Source organism: Symphalangus syndactylus, chromosome 11 (assembly GCF_028878055.3).
Source record: "Symphalangus syndactylus isolate Jambi chromosome 11, NHGRI_mSymSyn1-v2.1_pri, whole genome shotgun sequence".
NCBI lineage: Eukaryota > Metazoa > Chordata > Mammalia > Primates > Hylobatidae > Symphalangus > Symphalangus syndactylus.
In genome coordinates this window covers 110,229,948-110,250,450 of record NC_072433.2, presented here as the reverse complement: position 1 = coordinate 110,250,450, position 20,503 = coordinate 110,229,948, and the positions used below count along the sequence as shown (strand labels likewise).

Sequence of the window (20,503 nt, the reverse complement as noted above, 5' to 3'; positions counted from 1 at the left end):
TATCTAAACTGGCCATCGAGGTAGACAGTCTCTGAGATGCTGCTGGGAGCTATCAGTTCTTCCCAACACTAGATCATTTCATTAAATGTGACCCAATTTCATTGAGCACCACTGTTGAACCAACAGGCTAGCTGAAATTAAACTCACATTCTAAGCACTCAAACAATAGTGAAATTGTGTGGAGAATTCCTTCTCTTTCCATTACTCAATCTCAAGAAAAGAAAAAGTAGTTCTATTGATAAAATTAGCTGCTCCTGGGCTACCTGTTCTAACCACAACCTTCTCCATGGTTCCTCCTCTCAAAGTCTCTTTGTCTGGGCTATTTTCACCTGTATTTGTAGACATGCTCCTCCCACACTCAGGAGAGAGGAAAGGGGGCTCCTGGGGTTCATCTGTAAGAGGAAGAAAGATAAAATTGCTAAAAGGGCCTTGACGATGGGGTTTGGCACTATTTTTGTTCACATGTTCAACACTTTCACAGAAACAACTAAAAAAATTACATGAAGCCTAACACCTTATCTTCAGCCTTAGACCAAAGAACTTTATTTTCATTTTCTTTTTTTTTAAGCTAAAATGTTATTGAAAACAAACGTTTCTCAATGAGCTGCTTCAGAACAATATAACGTATTATGAAGCTCCGTACATTTTACATGTTCTTGCAATCTTGACAGGACAAAATAAGTCCTCAACTTTTTCCTTTGAATTTTGAAACTGAAACCATTTTCTTCCTTTTCCAGGCTCTCCTGCATCAAGACCAGGCTGTTTGGAAGAAATCGTGTAAAAAGTGCATGAGCAGTGAGCATGGAAGACATGGAAACGGGATGCGTCTGGGGCTGAAGGTAGCACTGACTCAGCGAAGGCTCTCGCTCTGCTTCTGTGGTCCCCGCTGGGGCAGCCAGTGTCAGGCCAGGCCAAACCGACACAGCAGAATGAAGGGCTGTACAGTGGGTCCCCTTGAAACATGTTACTAAAAAAAGGTGCAACGAGAACCAAGTCCCTGTGCGTTCTTAGTCACAATGGTGGGCAGAAGAACCCATACGATTCCTCCCTTTGGTATTAAATAACAGTTTTTAAAAAGCTTTTTAGAAACAAAGCAAAATACATGGTGGGACTGGAAATGTTAACCATCCCAGGTTAGTTGTCCACTGAAGTAAGTCTCATCCCTAAGTCATAAATAAATAATCTCTTTCCTGGTCTGACTTCCATGCCAGGATCAATATCTCTTAACATCTTACTTATTTTATTACTGCTTTTGGTTTTCTGGGACTGATTGAAAGTTGCTCAGAGGAAATCTTTGGTTTTGCTTAAGTGTCCGTGACATTTAATCATGACTTTCCTTGCAGTTTAATTCCAACCAGTCAATCAGTTAATCCACTTCGATTGATTCTGGGCTCTCGGTTATTGGCTTGCACTCATTGGGCATCCGCTGGTGTCGGCTCAGCTGGGTGGCCTGCGTGAAGCTCCTCTCACACCTCTCGCACCTGGTGGAGGCAAGAGAGAAAATTGAGACCAGGGAGCGGGGCCTGCAGGGTGATGGGCTTCCTCTCATCCTGCCTAATCAGAACAGACACTCCAAAGTGGCTTCAGATTTTACCAGCTCAAGAGGTTTAATTGGTGGCTCCTTCCAAGGCCTGGATGCCTGTGATGGGACAAAGCCCGTCTGATGCAGAACAGAGGGATCTGTCAATAGGCAGGGGGAAGGTGATTTCTCCAGAGAGCCCTGTCCTGCTGCAGCTCTGATCACTGTCAGTTCAAATAGATAAAGAACAAAAAGAGATTTTTAGGAGTGAGCCATCAAAGCAGCAGCTTGCCTGCAGTTTTCTGCTCTGTAACCCCAAAGAGAAATAGATGACAAACAGAATTTCACCTACTGCTAATTTACAATTAGGAATTCTACTCCCTTCAGAACAGCAGCCAAAGAGTGCACATCTTGGAATTTGGAAACCAGAGGAAGCAATACGTTAGATTGCAGTGACTGTGAGGGGCAGTAGGCGTGGTCGCTGCTTTTTCGCAGCGACCAGTGTCACAGCCCAACCAAACTTAGGGTTAAAATAATTTATAAAACTAGAATTTGCAGTGGCACAGTGGAAAGGATGTACATATGGGCTAGAATTAAGGGCAGTGTGTCTGATGAGGAGAAAATGTCATACTTCAAGATTTATCTCTTCTTTTTAACTTAAATGAGAAACAACAACAAAAAAAGACTGTAATCTAGAGACCTTGAGTTCCTCGCTATCTCCCATGTCCATATCTTCCAAACAACCTTCACTTACTAGCTTGGTGGCTACTCAATCTACAAAAAGCAGAACACACACTCAAAACCTAGTGGGAGCCTGTTGTTTTTCTGTGGATGATGTCCCTGGCCGATTGTGATTGTGTGTGTAAATACACACACCCACAGATGAACTGTGGCAGCTGGCTGGGCACAGACAGTGACTTCTTCATCACCACCTTACTTACCTGGGCTGCCTAGAGCACTGGCCCAGCATCTAATACAGCTCAGAGGCCACCTCAGCCACCCCTAATGCCCTTTCCTCAAACCTTCGAAGAAAAAGATATTCAAGAAGAGCTACAGACAATTGTCCCACTTTTAAATAATGCAACCTCCAGTTTGTGAGCCCCTGCGCTATGAAAGCTGTGGCGAAAGCCACCATGACATAGTCTCCCTGCCTTATCACAGACGAGAAAGCCACAAGCCCTGTTATCTGTTAGGCATTCCACTCTTTCTCCTCTTCGGTAAATTATATTAAGTGCCCTGTCTTGGAAATAAGTACCTATAAAGTAGAACACATCCATCCACTCTGGGAATGCATGTATTTGAACATTGGGAGGCAGGAGCTTCACTTCGCGTTTGGATTTTTCAGGAGCCGGAAGAAGTTGTGTTTCTTTGATTGTCTTTCGGGGAATATTTTTAGCAGCCTGTTCCACTGTTAAAAACTGCACTGTGATCTTGACAAATGTATAATGTCAGCTTTAATGTATCAGACCTATCAGCTCAATGAAAATAACTCAGAAGTATTGATCACCTAATGATTTTTGGTGTATTCATTAACGTCCGTGGGCAGCTCATCCCCTCTCCAGATCTCCCGGAGCGCAGATGACACGTTAGCGAACTGCTGATTGTTTATTAGAAAACTGATTAGTTACTGGATTAGTGTGTCAAAATATACTACCTTTCACTGCTTGACAAACTTTCAAATTATTATATTCCTTTTTTTTATCTTGAAGCTCTAGAATCAATTTCAAAGAGAGTAGAATAGCTTGAACAATTGTGAGGAATAAAAATGTGCCTGGGTCATGGTTTTGCATTTTTAATCTTGTGTATTAGAATATGAGGAATACACGAGTTGGCAGTTTAGTGCTTCATATAAGGCAAAAGTGTATGTCTATACGTAATATTTTAACATCCAGATTGGATGGAGACATTAAGAGAAAAACACATTTTTCTCAAGTGTTTGCCTAAATGCACTGCAGATATTTACACACATGGAACAATTTGTTGTAATAGTCAGAAAATTTGTCCAATATATAGGGTGCATAAGAAGAGTATTCCAGAAAAATCATTTCTAGAGCCATCTGCACACCAAGTGTGAGTAAAAATACAAGCAGACGTGTATAAATTACCTTAATTTAGAATCTTTTCTCAGGGAGTTCTCCTTCTTGAGGAAACAAGACTACTAGAAATAATATCTATGTTGTTTGAGAATGACAAGAATGCAATTTATATATTTGAGGAAGTAAGAGCTAGATATAAAAATACTTTTTTAAAATAAGAGAAGGACTTCAGTTTTATGTTCGTTATCTTACATTTTAGAGAAATCTCTTCCACAAAATATTTTCATACTTTAATGAAACTCATCTCAACAGAACAGACTCAACAGAAGTCAGAGCCAGACTTCACTTGGTTGGCATCTAAACTAACCCTGAATTACAATCCCTGATGACTGACTAGCAGGGGCATCTCTAAGCCTTGACTTCGTGCAGTGTAACAGAATAAGAAGGAAGAAAAGATGCGGGTAATGGGTCAGGAGGGAAAAGTGCCCTTGCACTCAGGGGCTTCGTTGTGCCTTCCCTTAGCACAGGTGCTGATGCCACAGCCTTGACGGGAGTATCTCAGGAACAATGAAGTGGAAAGTCTACCAAGTATTATACCATTGTGAGCATCTTAATTAGACTTAATTACCTCTAAAGTTTGAGATCATTCTTTACTTACTATGATGGTTGACTGGATTATATGTACAAGGAGCTTAACAAAGCGATGTCAAGTTCTGTTACCACAGAAAACCTGCAACAAACTTTCTGTGCCTCTATGATATGCCACAAAATACTTTTTGAATTGAACCAAATTGCACAGGGCTTTGTATGTATGATGTGTTCAATGCATATTTACTGATTTGCTTCTTGGATTTGCTTTAATTTTGCCTAGATCTTGTTCAAATATTAGATGTCCTTTGGAATTTCCTTTGATTTTTTTCATACTGAGCCAAACTCCATTTTCCTGATGCAAGAACATAGTGATGAATGATTCTCCCTGCTTCTAACAATAATGAAGAACCCCTCCTAACGAAAATTCTGGTCTGTTCTCAGTTTCCCAGGTTCAGAAAGCCAGGCTTCCGGCAGCTCACACAGATCCTCTCAGGCAGAGCAGAGCAGCCCACTGAAATATCGAGACACTCTGTTTAGTAAGAAGGAGGAAGGAGTCCTTGCTGCATAGAATAATTTTTAGACTGCCAACTAACTTGTTTATTTCCTTCCTTCCTGCTTGCCTGCAATAAAATGCTTGGCCATTGCTGTTAAGTGATATCTTGCTTTTGCTCCTTGTTTTCCATGACTTCCAGTATCATAGAGCAAATTTAAAGCCAAGACCTTCAATGTGATCCTCCGATTTTTATTTTTCGTACATGCTCCTTTATCTTAGAAATCCTAAGTCTACAGCCTAGGGTAGCTGCTGAAAGGCCCATTATCTACCTAGAACTTGAGAGATGGATTCTTTCAGTGGAATTTCAGCCAATCAGTTGTGAGGCAAAGCCTGGATTGAAACTCTGACCTCTTCATGCCAAATCTTCTGCAGCCTTCTTTGGATGGCAGTAATCTTGATATGCCTTCAAAAACCACTTCTCAGCAGAAGATTTTAGAAGTTGGAAAGGGCTTTCTCTGACATGGCAAGCTTAATCTCAGCTTAACCCTGAGAATTCTGTAAAGGCCTCCTGAGCCCTGGGTGGGTGGGACAATTTGGGGACTGAGTGATCCGGGGCATCTATTTGGAAACTCCCCAAGACATACAGTTGGGGGCTATGTGCCTTTACAAGATTCTTCTCCTTCTCTGTAACATTGTGTAAGCCAATACCCATTAGTTGAAGTAGTAAAATTAACTGTTGTAGAGAAACCCATTTTATTGACTAATCTGCAAAAAAAAGGTTTTTAAAAATGTTTGTTTTATAAGCTTGTAAAAGGATATCTTCATAATATTTACAAATGTCCATGGGATGAATATCCATGAGCTGTGGTTGGAAGATTCCCAAAATTCCCTTGGGATAGATCAATTCTGAAAGACCTGGTTGTATACACTAAAGGATTTAACTTTCCATTTCCTAGAAGATGTTTAAATCTTGCACTTTCAAAATAAGCATACACTCAGCTCTCCCCTGGGAATATCTATTTGATAAATTAAAAAAAAAACTACAGCATGTGGCTGTCTAGATAAAAGTAGGAACAGAAAGAACTAAAACATACACACAGAATTTAAGCCAACAACCTTGGTTGTTTCATTTTTTTTCCAGATGAAAGTAGGTACGATCAAAACAAATATTTTTGGAAAAGGAAAAATACAATCATCAAAGCCCTTCAAATATTAATCTGATGAATTAAAATTAAGTTAAAATGGCAACTCTATTGGAAACATGACAAAAACAGATGTTAAAGGAAAAAAATTGAGTGGAGTCAACAAGGTTACACATAAGTAACACCTTAACATTAATAGAAATCTATTTCCCATTTTGACCCTGAAACCTCTTCAATTAATTACTAAAATCTATTTACACAGCAACAAGATAAAAATCAATCTGATTCCTGGCACTGTATTTGTCTGGATGCCCTTTCTAATATAAGGGGCCAGAAGGATCCTGAACCCTCCTGTATCTCTGCTTTTGAAAAGCTCTCTTGCTCAAAGGCACAGGCAATGTGCCACTCATTGTCAACGCCCTCCTCCAGAGCAGTGGTGAAGCCAGAATCTAGGAACCCTACGGGGCTCAGGCCTGAGGGCAATGACAAAGTCCACCAGGCAGGATACAAGCACTGGTGATAGGGAACTCCTAGGACTGTGGTAGCTCATGCAGCTCCTTAGGGTGGATTAGAAAAACATGCCCTCTTTGGGCTATTGCAGCCTCAGGGGGCACAGCATGGTCGGCACAGTGCTGACTGGATTTTAGGCCCCATCCTGCCCCCTTAGCCAGATGCTCTTATGCAGTGAACAAGCTGTGCCTATGTACCGCAACAAAAATTATCACTATTTTGATTACTAATACCATAAATTAAACTATGTTGGAGAATAGTTAAGAATGCTGAATAAAGTAACTATTGAGGAGAAGAGGGACAATGACTATCTTTTATGAACTTCTCCCTTCACTGGCAGACAGAGAGGAAGGCAGGACCCAGACCACAGGACTCTGTTTCCCGAGCTGAGCCTGGCCTCAGGCTGAGCACAAAGTGCGCCACGACTGCAGGTCTGGATGGAAAATCCTGGGTAATGAGGCTCTGGGAAGACTTCTTGGCTGAGACTGAGCAAGGGGATTAGTCTCCTACTGCCTGAATCATTTCCTCTCTTGCTTGATCTTGTCCTACAGAAGGTACATAAGGGGGTAACTGTATGCTCTTTTAATTCTCCTTCTCAAACAGAAAAAGCCAGTATAGCAAATGAGTGAAGAGAGCTGTAAGAGGGTTGAACTGAAAAGAGTTCATCACACAGACCGTAAAACCTGCTCTGAGAACACCAATCAACCATGCATGCTGACTCACACTCTCAGGCCTTTCCACCTGCTGTTTGGACGGCCAGAAATACCTTCCCCCATGCCCCGTATGTCTAGAAAGCTCCTACTCATCCTTCAAAACATATCTGAAACATCATTTCCACCAGATACCGTTGATTACTCCATTTCTGTGCTACTGTGAAACATCATACATACATGTCTTACTGTTGTACTTTTCACCCAAAAATACATTTACTAATTGGGCTTCCCCTTAGACTATGAGGTTTTCAAAGATGGAGAAAAGGAGGAACAGCTAAATGTCATTCACCTTTGTATCTCTTGTACCTACCAGGGTGCCTAGCAAAAAAGTACATACTTGGTAAATACCAGGGGAATGAATGAACACATACATAACTGAATGAGTAAATGAATGAATGAGTGAATAAGTGAATGAATAGACCATCTTGCATGGATTCAGATGTCCACCATTTGGATAAGTGTGCCATGTGTAGAAACACACTCACTTGCTCAGATGCTATTATCTTGCCAAAGCCCTTAAATTTCAATTCCATCTCTTTCCACATTCCCTGAATCCTCAAAAAGTCAATGTACTCTGGGTTTGGTTTTGTTTTTCTTTTTTCACCAACATGGTAATTCTAAAGTCCAAAGTATACACTGAAAAGTCACAAGTTGGCTGCTATAATAGGTTCAAATTCTTTAACACATAGGAAAGAGGAGGATATTTTTCATCAGAATCCTGAAGGGTTCAAGTTCTCCAAGAGGGGATTATTCTGATGTTCTAAACTTGGGGTCACCTTTCTGATGATCATAAGGCTTGCTGATGGCCACAGGAGCTCTATGTGGCTCCTAGATAAAATTCCAGAAGCACAGATCATCAGAGACTGAAAAAAATCTTAAAATTATTTACTCCTACCTCTTTATTTTAATGATGAGAAAATAGATCCAGAAGATTTGTCTCATGACCAAGGTTGGCAACTTGAGCCAGGACCAGTGCATAGGTTTCCTGACTTCATTTTTCAAATGTCAGCCACGAAACAAGGAGAGATTCGTTTGCAGCCTGGACACTGGCCTTCCAAGTAGCCTTTGCCAGCTGGCTAAGCTGGGCAGGACTGTGCTGATGCATCTGCTGTCTCTTGGGAAAGGCTACGAGAAAGAGAGGGTGGAGGGCTAGCCACTACTTACTTGAAGGGCTTTTCTCCAGTGTGGGTTCGGATGTGGTTGTTGAGGGTGGTGGCCCCGGCAAAGGCACGACCACAGTAGCCGCACTTGAAAGGCCGGTCACTAGAGTGAGTGACCACGTGGTTCCTCAGTTCTGAAGGCTGGGAAAAGGACTGGGAGCAGTGGCCGCATTGGTAGGGTCTGAAAGAAATAAATAGACTGCCTGGTCATTATTTTCTGCGTTGGTCAGTGGAAGTCAGAATCATATGACAAGGGGCCAAAACTTATTGGTGACATTTTCTTAAGACAGGGCATACATCTTTGGCCACTGGATTCCCACTACTTTACTTGTTGCCATACGAACAAAATTCACAGAGCTGCTGAGACACATCAATTCCCGAATGAATATCCCTTTCCGGTTCTAATCATACCATTTTGGAAACTCCTACTTTCTTATTTTTATCTTCCCCCAGGCAAATGTTAGGGTACTTTTGTAAGCAGTGAAAGTACAGACTTCATTAAGCAGACTGTTACAAGAGAAAATATATAATTGTCTCTTATGCTTCCATGGCACTTTTATCTTTTCAAAGTGCTTTAAAATCAGTTATCCAGTTTAATCTTTACGATAATCCCCTGGGACAGAGAAGGCAGTTGCTATCATCTCTGTCAGTTCAGAAAACTGAGGATAAACTGTCCTCCCAGGACATAAGCTCTTGATACTAAGGCCGTTCTAGGATGTTTGGACCTTATCCTAAGTACCAGGTAAACACACAGGCAAGCCAGCAAGTTACATGTGTGTTTTAACAGATATTAAACTGTGGTGGACTTATAGCATAATCACTGGTATTGCACAGATGAACACAGATGTACATCCAGATGTGTCTCTTTGTCAAAGATATCCTGACTTCTACCTACTATTCTCTCCTCCAAATATTTGTCCATCAGATCTTTCTCTTGAACATCACCTCCCCAGTTGAATCTGGCAGCAAGGCATGATTTACAGCAGCACAGAAATGATAGGATGTCACTATGCTTGCAGAAGGATGACTCTGATGCAAAACCAAATGGAAGGAAGTGGTGACAAATACCTGATAATTAGCAAGATTATCAGAGCACATTCTTCCCAGCTCACGAGAAGTAAATCAATTTTTGGTTTTCATAAAATAGATTAAAATTATGTCTTCTCTACAGAAGTTCTTCTGCTTACTTAAGCAGAATCTGGTGAGTGATATAAAACCCAGGGAGTTTTCCCTATTCGAAGCTATTTCATATCATTCTTTGACAGGATTCTAATTTGTTTATCAAAGTTTTTGCTCAGATAATTAATAATCTGTCATGAGGGATATTAACAGCATTCACTAAGCCCTGGCTTATGAGTCAGACATTTCTGGCTGCATTTAGAAACCAATGGTGAAAGCAGACTTAAGTGCTCAACCTTTAACAAATGCATAAGCTCCAATGACCAGAAACCAAAATGAAGGGCCAGGAGACAATGATGACTGAGGATGTACAACAATTCAATTAAGTGCAAAATAAAGTGTAACCTCTCATTTGTCAAGTGAACTGCTTAATTGTGGCTACTTGCCTCACTGAACACAAATACTATTATTTTACCAGGCTTCAGCACACTGAGCCCTGATTGTAGAATTTTTTTAGCTTGATTAATAGCCAAGGATTGGTCAATAACTCAATACTGTACAATTTTAATTACTTACATTTAGAAATCTATCTAACTGCTCTCAAACAAGTTTCAAAGAAATATATAAAAAGTCTTTGGTAAGGAGTTTATCAATCTTACCAAATTACACAGGCATTTTATTATAATTATAAAATAATCCTTTGAAAGCCATTAAAATTACATGTAGATGAAAATGTCCTCCTGCCGAATCTGTTCTTTGTGGTAAACATTAACCTTAAAGGGTTCCTGAAAAAATAATTCTCTCAGGGGTGAATTTTCTTAAGTGTTGTTGAAGATTATAAACAAAATAATATATTAATATATGCTATATCCACTGACAACTGATTTTTCTAATAGTGAAGGGACCATTAACATTTATTAGCCTCTGGTTATCTATTTTTAATGGCTATCACAATAAACAATAAGCCACTAAATAAAACCAATTAATCTTTTCTTTTTTTTCTAACTCTGCTGTCAAAAGTTGGGGTGATTTATTTCTCACAGTCAGAAGTCAATCCATCCTTTTTATGTTAATAGTTCACGGTGGTAAAGATTTACACACAAGAGAACAGAAATGACCACAGAGAGGCTTATGTTGAATTCTTATATCGAAGTAACGCCAATGGAAGGCAAATCGGATTCTAAAACATCACCTTTGCCTGGCACTGGCTTGAGAGGCATATGCTAGGGATGCAGTGACCTAAGGCACAGTTTTTAAAACTTCGCAGAACTCAGTTTGACTGAATGGAAGGGGCTAGAACGGGAGAGATAGGGCCCCTGACTCTGAACAGCTGTGGCATTTGGACAAGCCACTCAACTTCCCTGACCTGTTTCCTCATCTACCTGGTAAGGGGAATGGACTGAAGATGATGATCTCTTGCATCTCATGCTTGTTCTTGCTTTCAGGTAATTGACAAATGTGCATCACCCAGGAAATCTGTACAATACACTGCCTCCCAAGATACAGCATCACCAATATGATCTCTACTCTCCATCACGTCTACAAGTCAGCTCCCTATACATGGAGCTTTCTATGGTTGTGTGTGCGTGTACATGCTCATTGGAATATGGAAAATTTAAATGCATTGGTAAAAAGTTGAGAATTCAGAGTAAGAAAATCTAGTACCAAAATATAGGACCAAACCTTGTTTTAGTTAATGTCTAAAAGCAAAGCAATATTCCTTCATTCTTAGGTACACTGAAAAATAAGATTTTAGAATACCTGGTCACATTCACCTTTGCAGAAGCTGATTCCGTATAGAATTTAGAACTGAAGGATGTACCTCATCTGCCACTATAATAACAGTGTCTCTTTCAGCCTAGAAATTTATAGAAAGTTAGCCCTTAGAAAGTACAGAAGTTACACTGTAAGTAGACAAGATTCCTTTAAACCCCCTTTTCTTGTATTTTCAATATTTCCTTATATATGAATAAAAGAAAATGATCGAAAAGTAATTTTAAAATTGATTAGGTGCCTAGGGTTTCATCCAGGGACATAGGAATACGTTAAAAAATTAAATCTTCAGGCCCAACAGCAGAGGTGAGGAAACATTACTATCACTTTGGAATCTCAGGCATCACAACTTCTTCTGGGACAACAGGCCACAGGAGTTAAGACAATGTTTGCATGTTTCAATTAGCACATCCTAACTCCACGTCTCTCAATATACAGCCGAAGGGCCTTTGGAGCACACAATTAATTGTCATTACTCAGCTTTTTGTTCTGACAACCAACATTCCCATTAATTTTCCAAGGTCTGGCCAAAAGGTAAGACTTATTAAACTTTTGGATATAATCATTTCTGAAGTTCTGCCTCCCTTGATGTGTCATACTCGGAGACACTCTTAAGGACTGACATTCTTGAGTGCTGGGTTTAGCTTTACTCTTTCCAGGATCTCATGACATTGCACAACTAAATGGAAATCTTCTTTAATTTTTTTAATTTTTTGAGACAGGGTCTCCCTCTGTTGCCCAGGCTGTAGTACAGTGGCGTGATCATGGTTCACAAATCCGAAACAACCCAAACTCCCGTGCTCAAGTGATCCTTCCACCTCTCAGCCTCCTGAGTAGCTGGGACTACAGGCACGTGCCACCATGCCCAGCTAATTTTTATATTTTTTATAGAGATGGGGTTTCGCCAGGTTGCCCAGGCTGGTCTCAAACTCCTGGGCTCAAGTGATCTGCCTGACTTGGCCTCCCAAAGTGCTGGGATTACAGCTGCGAGCCACTGCGCCCAGTCCCAAAGTCTCCTTTTTAAAGCACTTTATTCTCTCTAAATCATCATAGACATATAGCGCCTCACTCTTCTCAAAGCAAAGGCAATCAGTATGCCTCACAAAACGACAGTATCTCACAACCACAAGTAACTTATGGTTTTTTTTTTTTTACCATTTGAGATCTTTAGTAGTGTTGTCTAACAATGGAGCTGTTCTGTATCTGAGCTATCCAATACTGGAGACACGAGCCACATGCAACTGCTGCACACTTCATGTGTGGCTAGTGCGCCTGAGAAACTGAAGTACTATTTTACTTAATTTGGATTAATTTAAATGTAAATAGCTTTGTGTGGCTAGTTCTGACACAGAAATATCCAGCTTGATGAAAAAACGGAAAGGTGCTCCTTAAGAAAGAAAGAACTGAAGAACAGAAAACACCTGGGTAGATTTAGCTGGTATATATTTCAATGCTGGTAAATGTTTAAGCAGAAAGAAGGCAGACAGACAATCTTGCACATCTCCTGGCACGACTGGTCACTGGCACCTCCTTTGCCAAAGATAACTCCGGTAAAATGTGCAATTCATTTGCTTTTAATCTGTAATTGGTTTGGTGTATACACGGGAAAAGGATGAAACATTTAACAAAATTAAGTATGGCTTGGCTTAAAAATATTAATCCTGCTTTGATTTTTTCTTCCATGGCCTCCAGGACAAAACTTGTTCAGTTGGGGCCACAATCTCTCCCTGCTCAACATCAGCCAGCCCAAGTGCAAATCTCTCAAGACTTCAAAGGGAGATTACTTAGGTCACTGCTGGCTGGGTGGAGTGAGAAAAGAACTTAGTTCTACGTAAGGAGAAAAATATTTCAGGACAGTGACAGAAGTGCAAGACCAAACAGCCTGAAGAACATCAAAGCTAGAAAGAAGATAACCTTCACACTTGGGGGATAGGGAAGAAGTGGGACACAAGAATACTGATACATTCTAAGAAACTATTATGATCATGAATTCTCTCCAGGCCCTCATATCAGAGAGCCCCTTCTAATGTCATTTTACCCTCTGATCCCACCACATCTCTTACAAACAATGACACTTAAAACACAAATGTGAATAGGTGATGGTGTGCCCAGGAGGCTGAAGGCAGACTTGCCCCATGTGGCACAAAGAGTCAAAAAGGAGAAAGGAAAAGAAAAGGGATGCAAAATAAAAATAAGCATTATAAAGACACTTTCTGCAAAAATAAAAGAGAACATACTTGTCAGAAAACAATCCACTGTGAATGAAGGCTTTGCTTACCCCTTTCAGGAGCATACCCCCCACCACCATACTGCCCCAATGGCAGTGTTGAGAGTTTCTGCCACAGAAAAACAGAAGAGAAAAGGGATTTCTAACTCCCGATTCGAGCAAAAGCAAGAAAAGCTACTTTGGCCTAGGCAATAAGCTTATGCAAAATCCCAAATGTTTGTAAAGTCCCTGAACAAAATTTTGGTTGATTTAGATTCCAACAGCTTCTTCTCTTCGAACTTATTCAGGAAAAGAAAAAGTCAGTAGCCTGGGAAAAAGAAGGAAGAGATTTTCGGTTTTGCTTAACAGAACAACATCAAGAAATAGTAATTCCGTGGCTCCTGGACCCTCACGGGTGTGTTTTTTGTCTTTAGAGCTGATCTCTACTTTGCCAGGTCAGACAGATTTTTTTCTTCTGTGTTAAATATGAGTAACGCAGTGGTAAAAAAAAAAAAAAAAAAAAAAAAAATGGTGAGGCTGGGATCCCCGAGGATCTACAGATTTCTTTCCTTTTATCAAGGCATAGACTTTTGATGGTACCTCACATGAAAAAGCACATGAATACAGACACAAAGTCTCTTGGATGGAGGTTCAAATATCTGGGGTTTCATGGCCAAATATTCAGTCCATTGAATAAAAAATCATTTGGACCTCAGACTCAAGGGCCTGTTTCTAATTTGGACTTGTTTGAAACTCTAACCTGTTTTACCTTCTGACTTTCTCTCCTGTGTACCCCTTTCTTGCCTTTCTTGTACCTGGTTCTAGCAAGATTTTCCTATCAAAATAAAAGCTTTTGAGTGTTTTGAGCAAGGGAAATGCATTCTAACTATTCAGCCTTTTCACTGTAAATGGCTGAATGGGCATATATTGCTAAAGACTAAAGGCTAGCTGGTCTATGGAATCAATCAATATGAAAATCCAAAATGCTCCAAAATCCAAAATTTTATGAACAACAACATGATGCTCAAAGGAAATGCTCATTGGTGCATTTCAGATTTCAGATTTTCAGATTTGGCATGCTAACCCAGTGAGTATAATGCAAACATCCCAAATCCGAAACAACCCAAAATCAAAAACTCTTCTGGTCCCAAGAATTTTGGACAAGGGATACTCAGCCTGTATTCAGCAGTTGTAATCCACGTGGATAATAACCATAAAAAGGTTCCAAACGTAGCTACTGTCATGAATAAATTTGATGTTCCATTATAGTTCTGTATATTTTTTCCATTTAGCAATTCACCCATGTGGTTAAGAAATTATGGAGAGTATCTCTTACCTCCAAACTTTCTGGTACAAACAGAGCATACTGGGTTCTGGAACAGAAATGAGCCATTCCAGCCCTTTATACTAAAAGCAAATTATGTAACTAGAATGAAGCTAGGGGGTCCAAGTGACTGGATATCTCCCTCTATTTCCCCTTATCTTCAACAATCAACTCAGATGTGATGATGTAATTCAAGCATTTCCTCATCGTTACTAAGAAATATTGTACTTTATTACTTTGCTTATAAAGGAACTGATCTATTGAAGTAATTTTTTATTTTAACTTATTCAAGAATGATGGTGAACACCTCTCAAGTCTTTACCAACAAAGTGCACGGAAGGAACCCACTGCTTCAGTAATTTAATCTCACTCTGGCACCTTCCCAGATAACAAGCCCATTACTTCACCTCATCTGGAAAGGCTGGCAGTTCCACACCTGGACATCTGAATCAAATAAGCCCATCAAGGTCCATGATAAGACAGGAGTCTCATGCTGCCTAGATTTTTGCTAATAACTCTAAATTAGCTTGGAATCAGTATAGACCTAACAATCTCCCACTGAATTGTATTTTGAATATGTAAGCTTTCTAGTTTTTCAGGTATTTTTTCTGATAATATACATATTACGAACTATGACATTATTATTTTACAGGACAGACATCATAACACATACATATGATTTTTTTTTTTTTGAGATGGAGTCTCACTCTGTCTCCCACGCTGGAGTGCAGTGGCATGATCTCAGCTCACTGCAACCTCCACCTCCTGGGTTCAAGTGATTGTCCTGCCTCAGCTTCCCGAGTAGCTGCGACTACAGGCACCCGCCACCACGCCCAGCTAATTTTTTTGTGTTTTTAGTAGAGACAGGGTTTCACCGTGTTGGCCAGGATGGTCTGGATCTCCTGACCTCGTGATCTGCCCACCTCGGCCTCCCAAACTGCTGGGATTACAGGCGTGAACCACCACGCCTGGCCCCACACATATGATTTTCTAAGTGTAACTGAGATCAGACAAAACAGTCTGTTTCAGTATCTTACCATGAAATAGTTTCATTGCTTTATATGGCATTCAGCATAAACTCATCTCATCTCATCCTCAAAGCTAAACTTTGAAAGTTCTACTATCCAGAAATTTTTCAACTATTATTTTATTTTACCTGGCATAATTAGTTATTACGACTATAATGAACCTTTGCAAATAATAGATCCAAACATCTGAATTCACTCTATTTAAAAAGCAAGTTTATAATCAGATTTTAATGCATCTTTTGTATTTTAAAGACTACTAAAATGCTTTGCAAACTTATAAGAGACATATCTTGAGGTTCTACGTATATTTGCAAGGAAGGCAAATTTTGAAAAAAGAAATCCTTTCTGAATGAGGAAAACATTTTCAAACTTTTGTATCACCTCTACACCAATAGTACTAAGATGGGCAGAAGTCTGGTGATATTCTCACCAGGAGGCCCGCCTATTGAAAATAAAGATTGTGAAGACACAGCTGCCTTAACAACCCTAATTAATGTTTCAACATTAATTAGCTAGAGCAATGTTGATGCTAAGCAAGTAGTTTTTCCAACAGCACAAATAAAAATGTATGCATGTGTAATGTGCACATGTATCCTGTAATTGATTATTATTATTTTACAAAATATCCACTCCCTCTCCCCCCCACCTCCATCCTCCCCGCCTCTGCCTGGGTTTTCTAGGCACACTGTGTATCCTACAGAGCTGGGAGGGAAGAGCTGGGTGTACATTATTAGGCGAGGAGAGCCAAGTGGCTTGCTTAAATTAGTGGCAAAATTAAGAAAATAACCCAAGAGCCCTGCTTCCAAGTCTCCTACCCCAGCTTCAAAAATTATCTTCTGCTTTTATATTCAAAGTGCATTTTGAATGCTATTCTTAGATACTTGGGTTTTAATCAAGTTTTCATAGAACATGAAGGAGAGATAAAAACATAAGCAATCCTTTCTTACTGAATTAATTTGATTTTTGTCTTTTGCGCTCCCAGCTATCAAAACTGTCAAATAAACCGGTTTTGATTCATAAATAATAGTTCCATTATATCTACTGTGCCACTCGTCAGAGTACCTGAAATTTTAATTCACTTGTTCAGCTAAATTTCATCCTCAGTTCATAGCCATAAAATTCTTTATTGACAAACTTTCAAACCAACTTTGACTCTGAGGTATCTAGTCAACATTTTTCTTCTGTGTGGATATTAGTTTATTGAATAAGTGGCATCTGTTTTCCTCCACATCACTAGCAGAGTAGGTATTTCCTTTTGACAGCTTTGCAGGATTTATGGGTTTGCATGCTCTGAAGAAAAATAGTACTAAGCAAAAAATTCCAATTCATTACCTCTTAGTACTTAATTAAGTTCATACCCACGGCACACTGGAGGTGAACCCTGAAATGACTGTGACAGCAGCAGAGCAGCCAGCTATATTATCTTTGGAAGACAGAGAAGATTCTAATTATCCTGACCTCAATTTTCCATCTATGATATTCATAAACGTTCCTTCTATTTCTCTCCCTTTTAGGCTTGGGCAGAACTGTTTGGAAGGCAAGTGCAGATTCCTCTCTGCAGCCACCAACCTGTCTGTGCAGCCCTTATATGCAAGAAAGTCAAGCAGTGGTCTCACATTTCTCTCTGACCTTCCAGAATGCAGACACCACTTATCACAGGGCTTCCCCTGTGGAGGTGCTCAGAAGTTGGCGAGAAGGCAAGCAGTGGGTCTCACTAAGCAAACACACTGTCAGCAGTGAGAGTCAGGGTTACCTGTCGGGGTTCTGCGTGCACACGTGCATCTGTAACAGGATCCGCTGGGTGAACGTCTTAAAGCACTGCCCACATTTCCAAAGATGCCAGTCACTGAACTCCGAGTGGAGCTGGCTTGTGGAAGTTGGGCTCGCAAGGACTCGCTGGTTTTTCACGTTGATTTGATTAAACCCTGATTCAATGGGCCCAGACTTATCCAGAAGAGCGAAGTTCCTGCTGCACGGAGTCTGTGGGAAAACAATGGAGCGCTGCTGGGTGGTAGGGGCGAGTTTGCTGCTTTTGTTGAAGGGCTGCAGGGCGTCTTGTCTGCACATGGCTTCCATTACCGTTGAAGGGACATTTACTAGGAGAATAGCAATAGTTTAGAAGATCAGTTTTACTAGCCTTTAAAATAAGCACAATAACACATACTTTAAAAAAAATCAAATGAATCAACATTTTAAGAATTTGTGTTTCCGGACTCAGAATTAACATAACAAACCATCTGATTTGAGGGGAAAAAACTATTATCACAGATTAATAACTCATCTGATGCCTATTTATTAAGCAATTATATGCTCAGGATTGTTTTACATGGTCTTTGCCCTCATGGAGTTTACTTACGACTTGAGACATACAGGAGTCCATAGTGAGCACCACACTGCACCTATGCCTGGAAGGAGTTTAGATGGGAGGCACAGCAAGGGAGAGGGAGTGAGCAGGGGATGTTGCACAGAGAGGGTAGCCCTGAGCAGTGCAGAGAAAATGGATTCAGCTTGACTGATAGAGAATTTCAGGCTTTCCTCCAGATCTTGGCAGCACAGGATAGGTATCCAGGAAAAGCCATTTAAAGAGATGAAGGGAAGAAGATGAAAGACACCTGGAGGCAGGAGAAGTCTAGCATGCAGGTGGGATAGTAAGGGAGACTGGCTGACTGAGCAGGGCACGGGATCTGGTCACTCTAGGAATAAGGATTGGGGGTCAGAAGGAGACCTCAGAGGGCCTTAAAAGTCCAAATAAATAAATAAGATATTTCAGACCTAGGAAGTAGACACAGACCATTCCTGAGCGGAGGGATAGCAAGAAAAATAGAACCAGTGTTCAGGAAGGGCTTGAGAGAGACCTGATTTATAGATGGGATGCAAGTGGATAAGGAAAGAGTAGGAGGCAACCAAGTGGTGGTGCTTGTGACTCAAGGTTTGGAATCTGAAAGACCTAGGTTCAAATCCTGCCTCTGCCTCTTATTAGCTTAGTGATCTTAGGCAAACTATTCAATAGCTCTGGGCCGCAGTTATTCCATCTATAAAATGAGGACAGTGGTACTAATGCTTCTAAAAATAATAGCACCACGGTGTGGTGGCTGAGATGGCTGAGGTTTTAACCTCACTATTTACTAGCCTTGGGCAAGTATGGAACATCTAAATCCATGATTTGGTCCCTGGTATGATGTAAAATAGTCACTCTCAGGACTGAATGACATAATATAGAGACAGCGTTTAATAAAGAGCTTGACCTATGGTTGACACTCAATAGATGTTCGGCCCTATGAGCCTTAGCATCCTCATCTTTAAAGTCCCCTTTTACAAGGTTTAAATACAACAATGAAAGTACTTATTACAGGGCCTACCATGAACAGCAACTACCATTTTTATTATGGAAGGAGAAGCGACGGGTGTGAGGGAGATGGCCCTAAACTGGGGTGGTGGCAGTGGAAGTGGGGAGAGAACTAGAAGAAATACTTCTGAGGAGATAAATCTAATAATATATCTAGAAATTGTTGTTCTTTTTATTAAGACATTAGTGAGTTGATACTATTTATAAACTATTTGCTGGTCATTTCATAGGTCCAGAAGTGATTAGAACCTAATAGGCTTAAAAATTCTTCTTTTTTTATTTTAACTACTATATCTATGGGTCGTTTCAAGGCTGAGAGATTAAAGTTACCAGGTGGTCAAGAGAATGAAATTAGAGACCAAAAATTTTGAAAAGGATATTGGCAAAAAGACTGTGATAGCAAGTAACAAAATAATGCAGACTATGGCCACTGGCCACCAGTTCAAGGCCACTTGGCAGGAAACACATGACCTGGGAGCACTCCTCATGCCCTGCCACAGACCATCGCTGAGAATGCTACATGGCACGAAGACGCAGGCATCCTCAACAGTAGGGGACTATGACTGCCACGAAGCTCTGTGCTCAAGTGGACAGGGAGATGCCATGTATGGGCATAGAAAGGGGTAGGTGTGCTGCCTAAGCACTCTTCAACTGAGAACATTCTGTAGAATCACACGTGTTAAGCAAATCCAACCAAAGGACTAGCTCTGTCTGCAGGGCTCTGTCGGCATAGCCCATACTGTCTTAGGAAAGAAAAGTAAAGCAAGAGACTTGCAGACCTAGAAAGAGCCTAGAGTTTGTCTAGTTGGCAGTTCTTAACCTTGGCTACTGCACATTAGACTCACAAAGGAGAATCTTTAAAAACTACATTATAATCTCTCCATAGGGCCTGGGCATCTACATTTTTTAAAGTTCCCCAACTGCTTCTAAAGTGAAATCAGGGCTGAGAATCACTGATCTAATCCTAACTTCTCCTGTTACAAACGACAAAAGCCAAGTCCCAAGAAGGTCCAGTAACTTACCCTGGGTCACACATTCACTTAAGGACACATCTAGGTGGCAAGTTTTAGCTTTCAGACTTACAAGACAGAATTTTTTTTTCTGACCATACACTCATAGCATCTCTGCTCAATAGCTGTGTTTCAAAATTTAAAGGATGTTTTTACAACTAGTACATTGTTTTGTGTGTATTATACATAAATATACATGTTATATATACTTATGTTATACATATACTTATATACACCTACGTACATATGTTTGTATGTATGTCTTTATTCTATATACAAATATTTATGTATATTTCAATTCTGGGGCAAAAGAATATAATCAACATAGAATTTGTGGACAGTTTTTACACCTAAAAAATATTTTATGGCACACAGATTGTTACTTTTTAAATAGGCACTGAAAGACAAGAAGGAATGTTTTGCCATGTTCTGGCATTTTTTTAAATAAAACATAAAAACAGCAGCATTGTCAGAGATTGGGGTAGAACCATCTTGTTTGGCCCTTTCATTACTAATCCAGAAGAGGCAAAGCA

The 20,503-nt window shown here is 40.2% G+C and overlaps 1 protein-coding gene across 2 annotated transcripts in view; it reads right to left on the bottom strand.

Annotated features, from left to right (window-relative positions):
- Nucleotides 1-520: 520 nt before the first annotated feature.
- The window catches only part of PRDM6 (PR/SET domain 6), a 100,269-nt gene continuing 80,286 nt past the window's right edge, over nt 521-20,503 (bottom strand). For both annotated transcript variants that reach the window (XM_063612962.1, XM_055298606.2), the window contains 3 exons: nt 17,368-17,710; nt 8,169-8,345; nt 521-1,481 (listed from right to left, as the gene is read on the bottom strand). In XM_063612962.1, the coding sequence (XP_063469032.1) occupies nt 1,367-1,481; nt 8,169-8,345; nt 17,368-17,710 (635 nt within the window). In that variant the 3' untranslated portion in view covers nt 521-1,366. The remainder of the gene's footprint in view (nt 1,482-8,168; nt 8,346-17,367; nt 17,711-20,503) is intronic.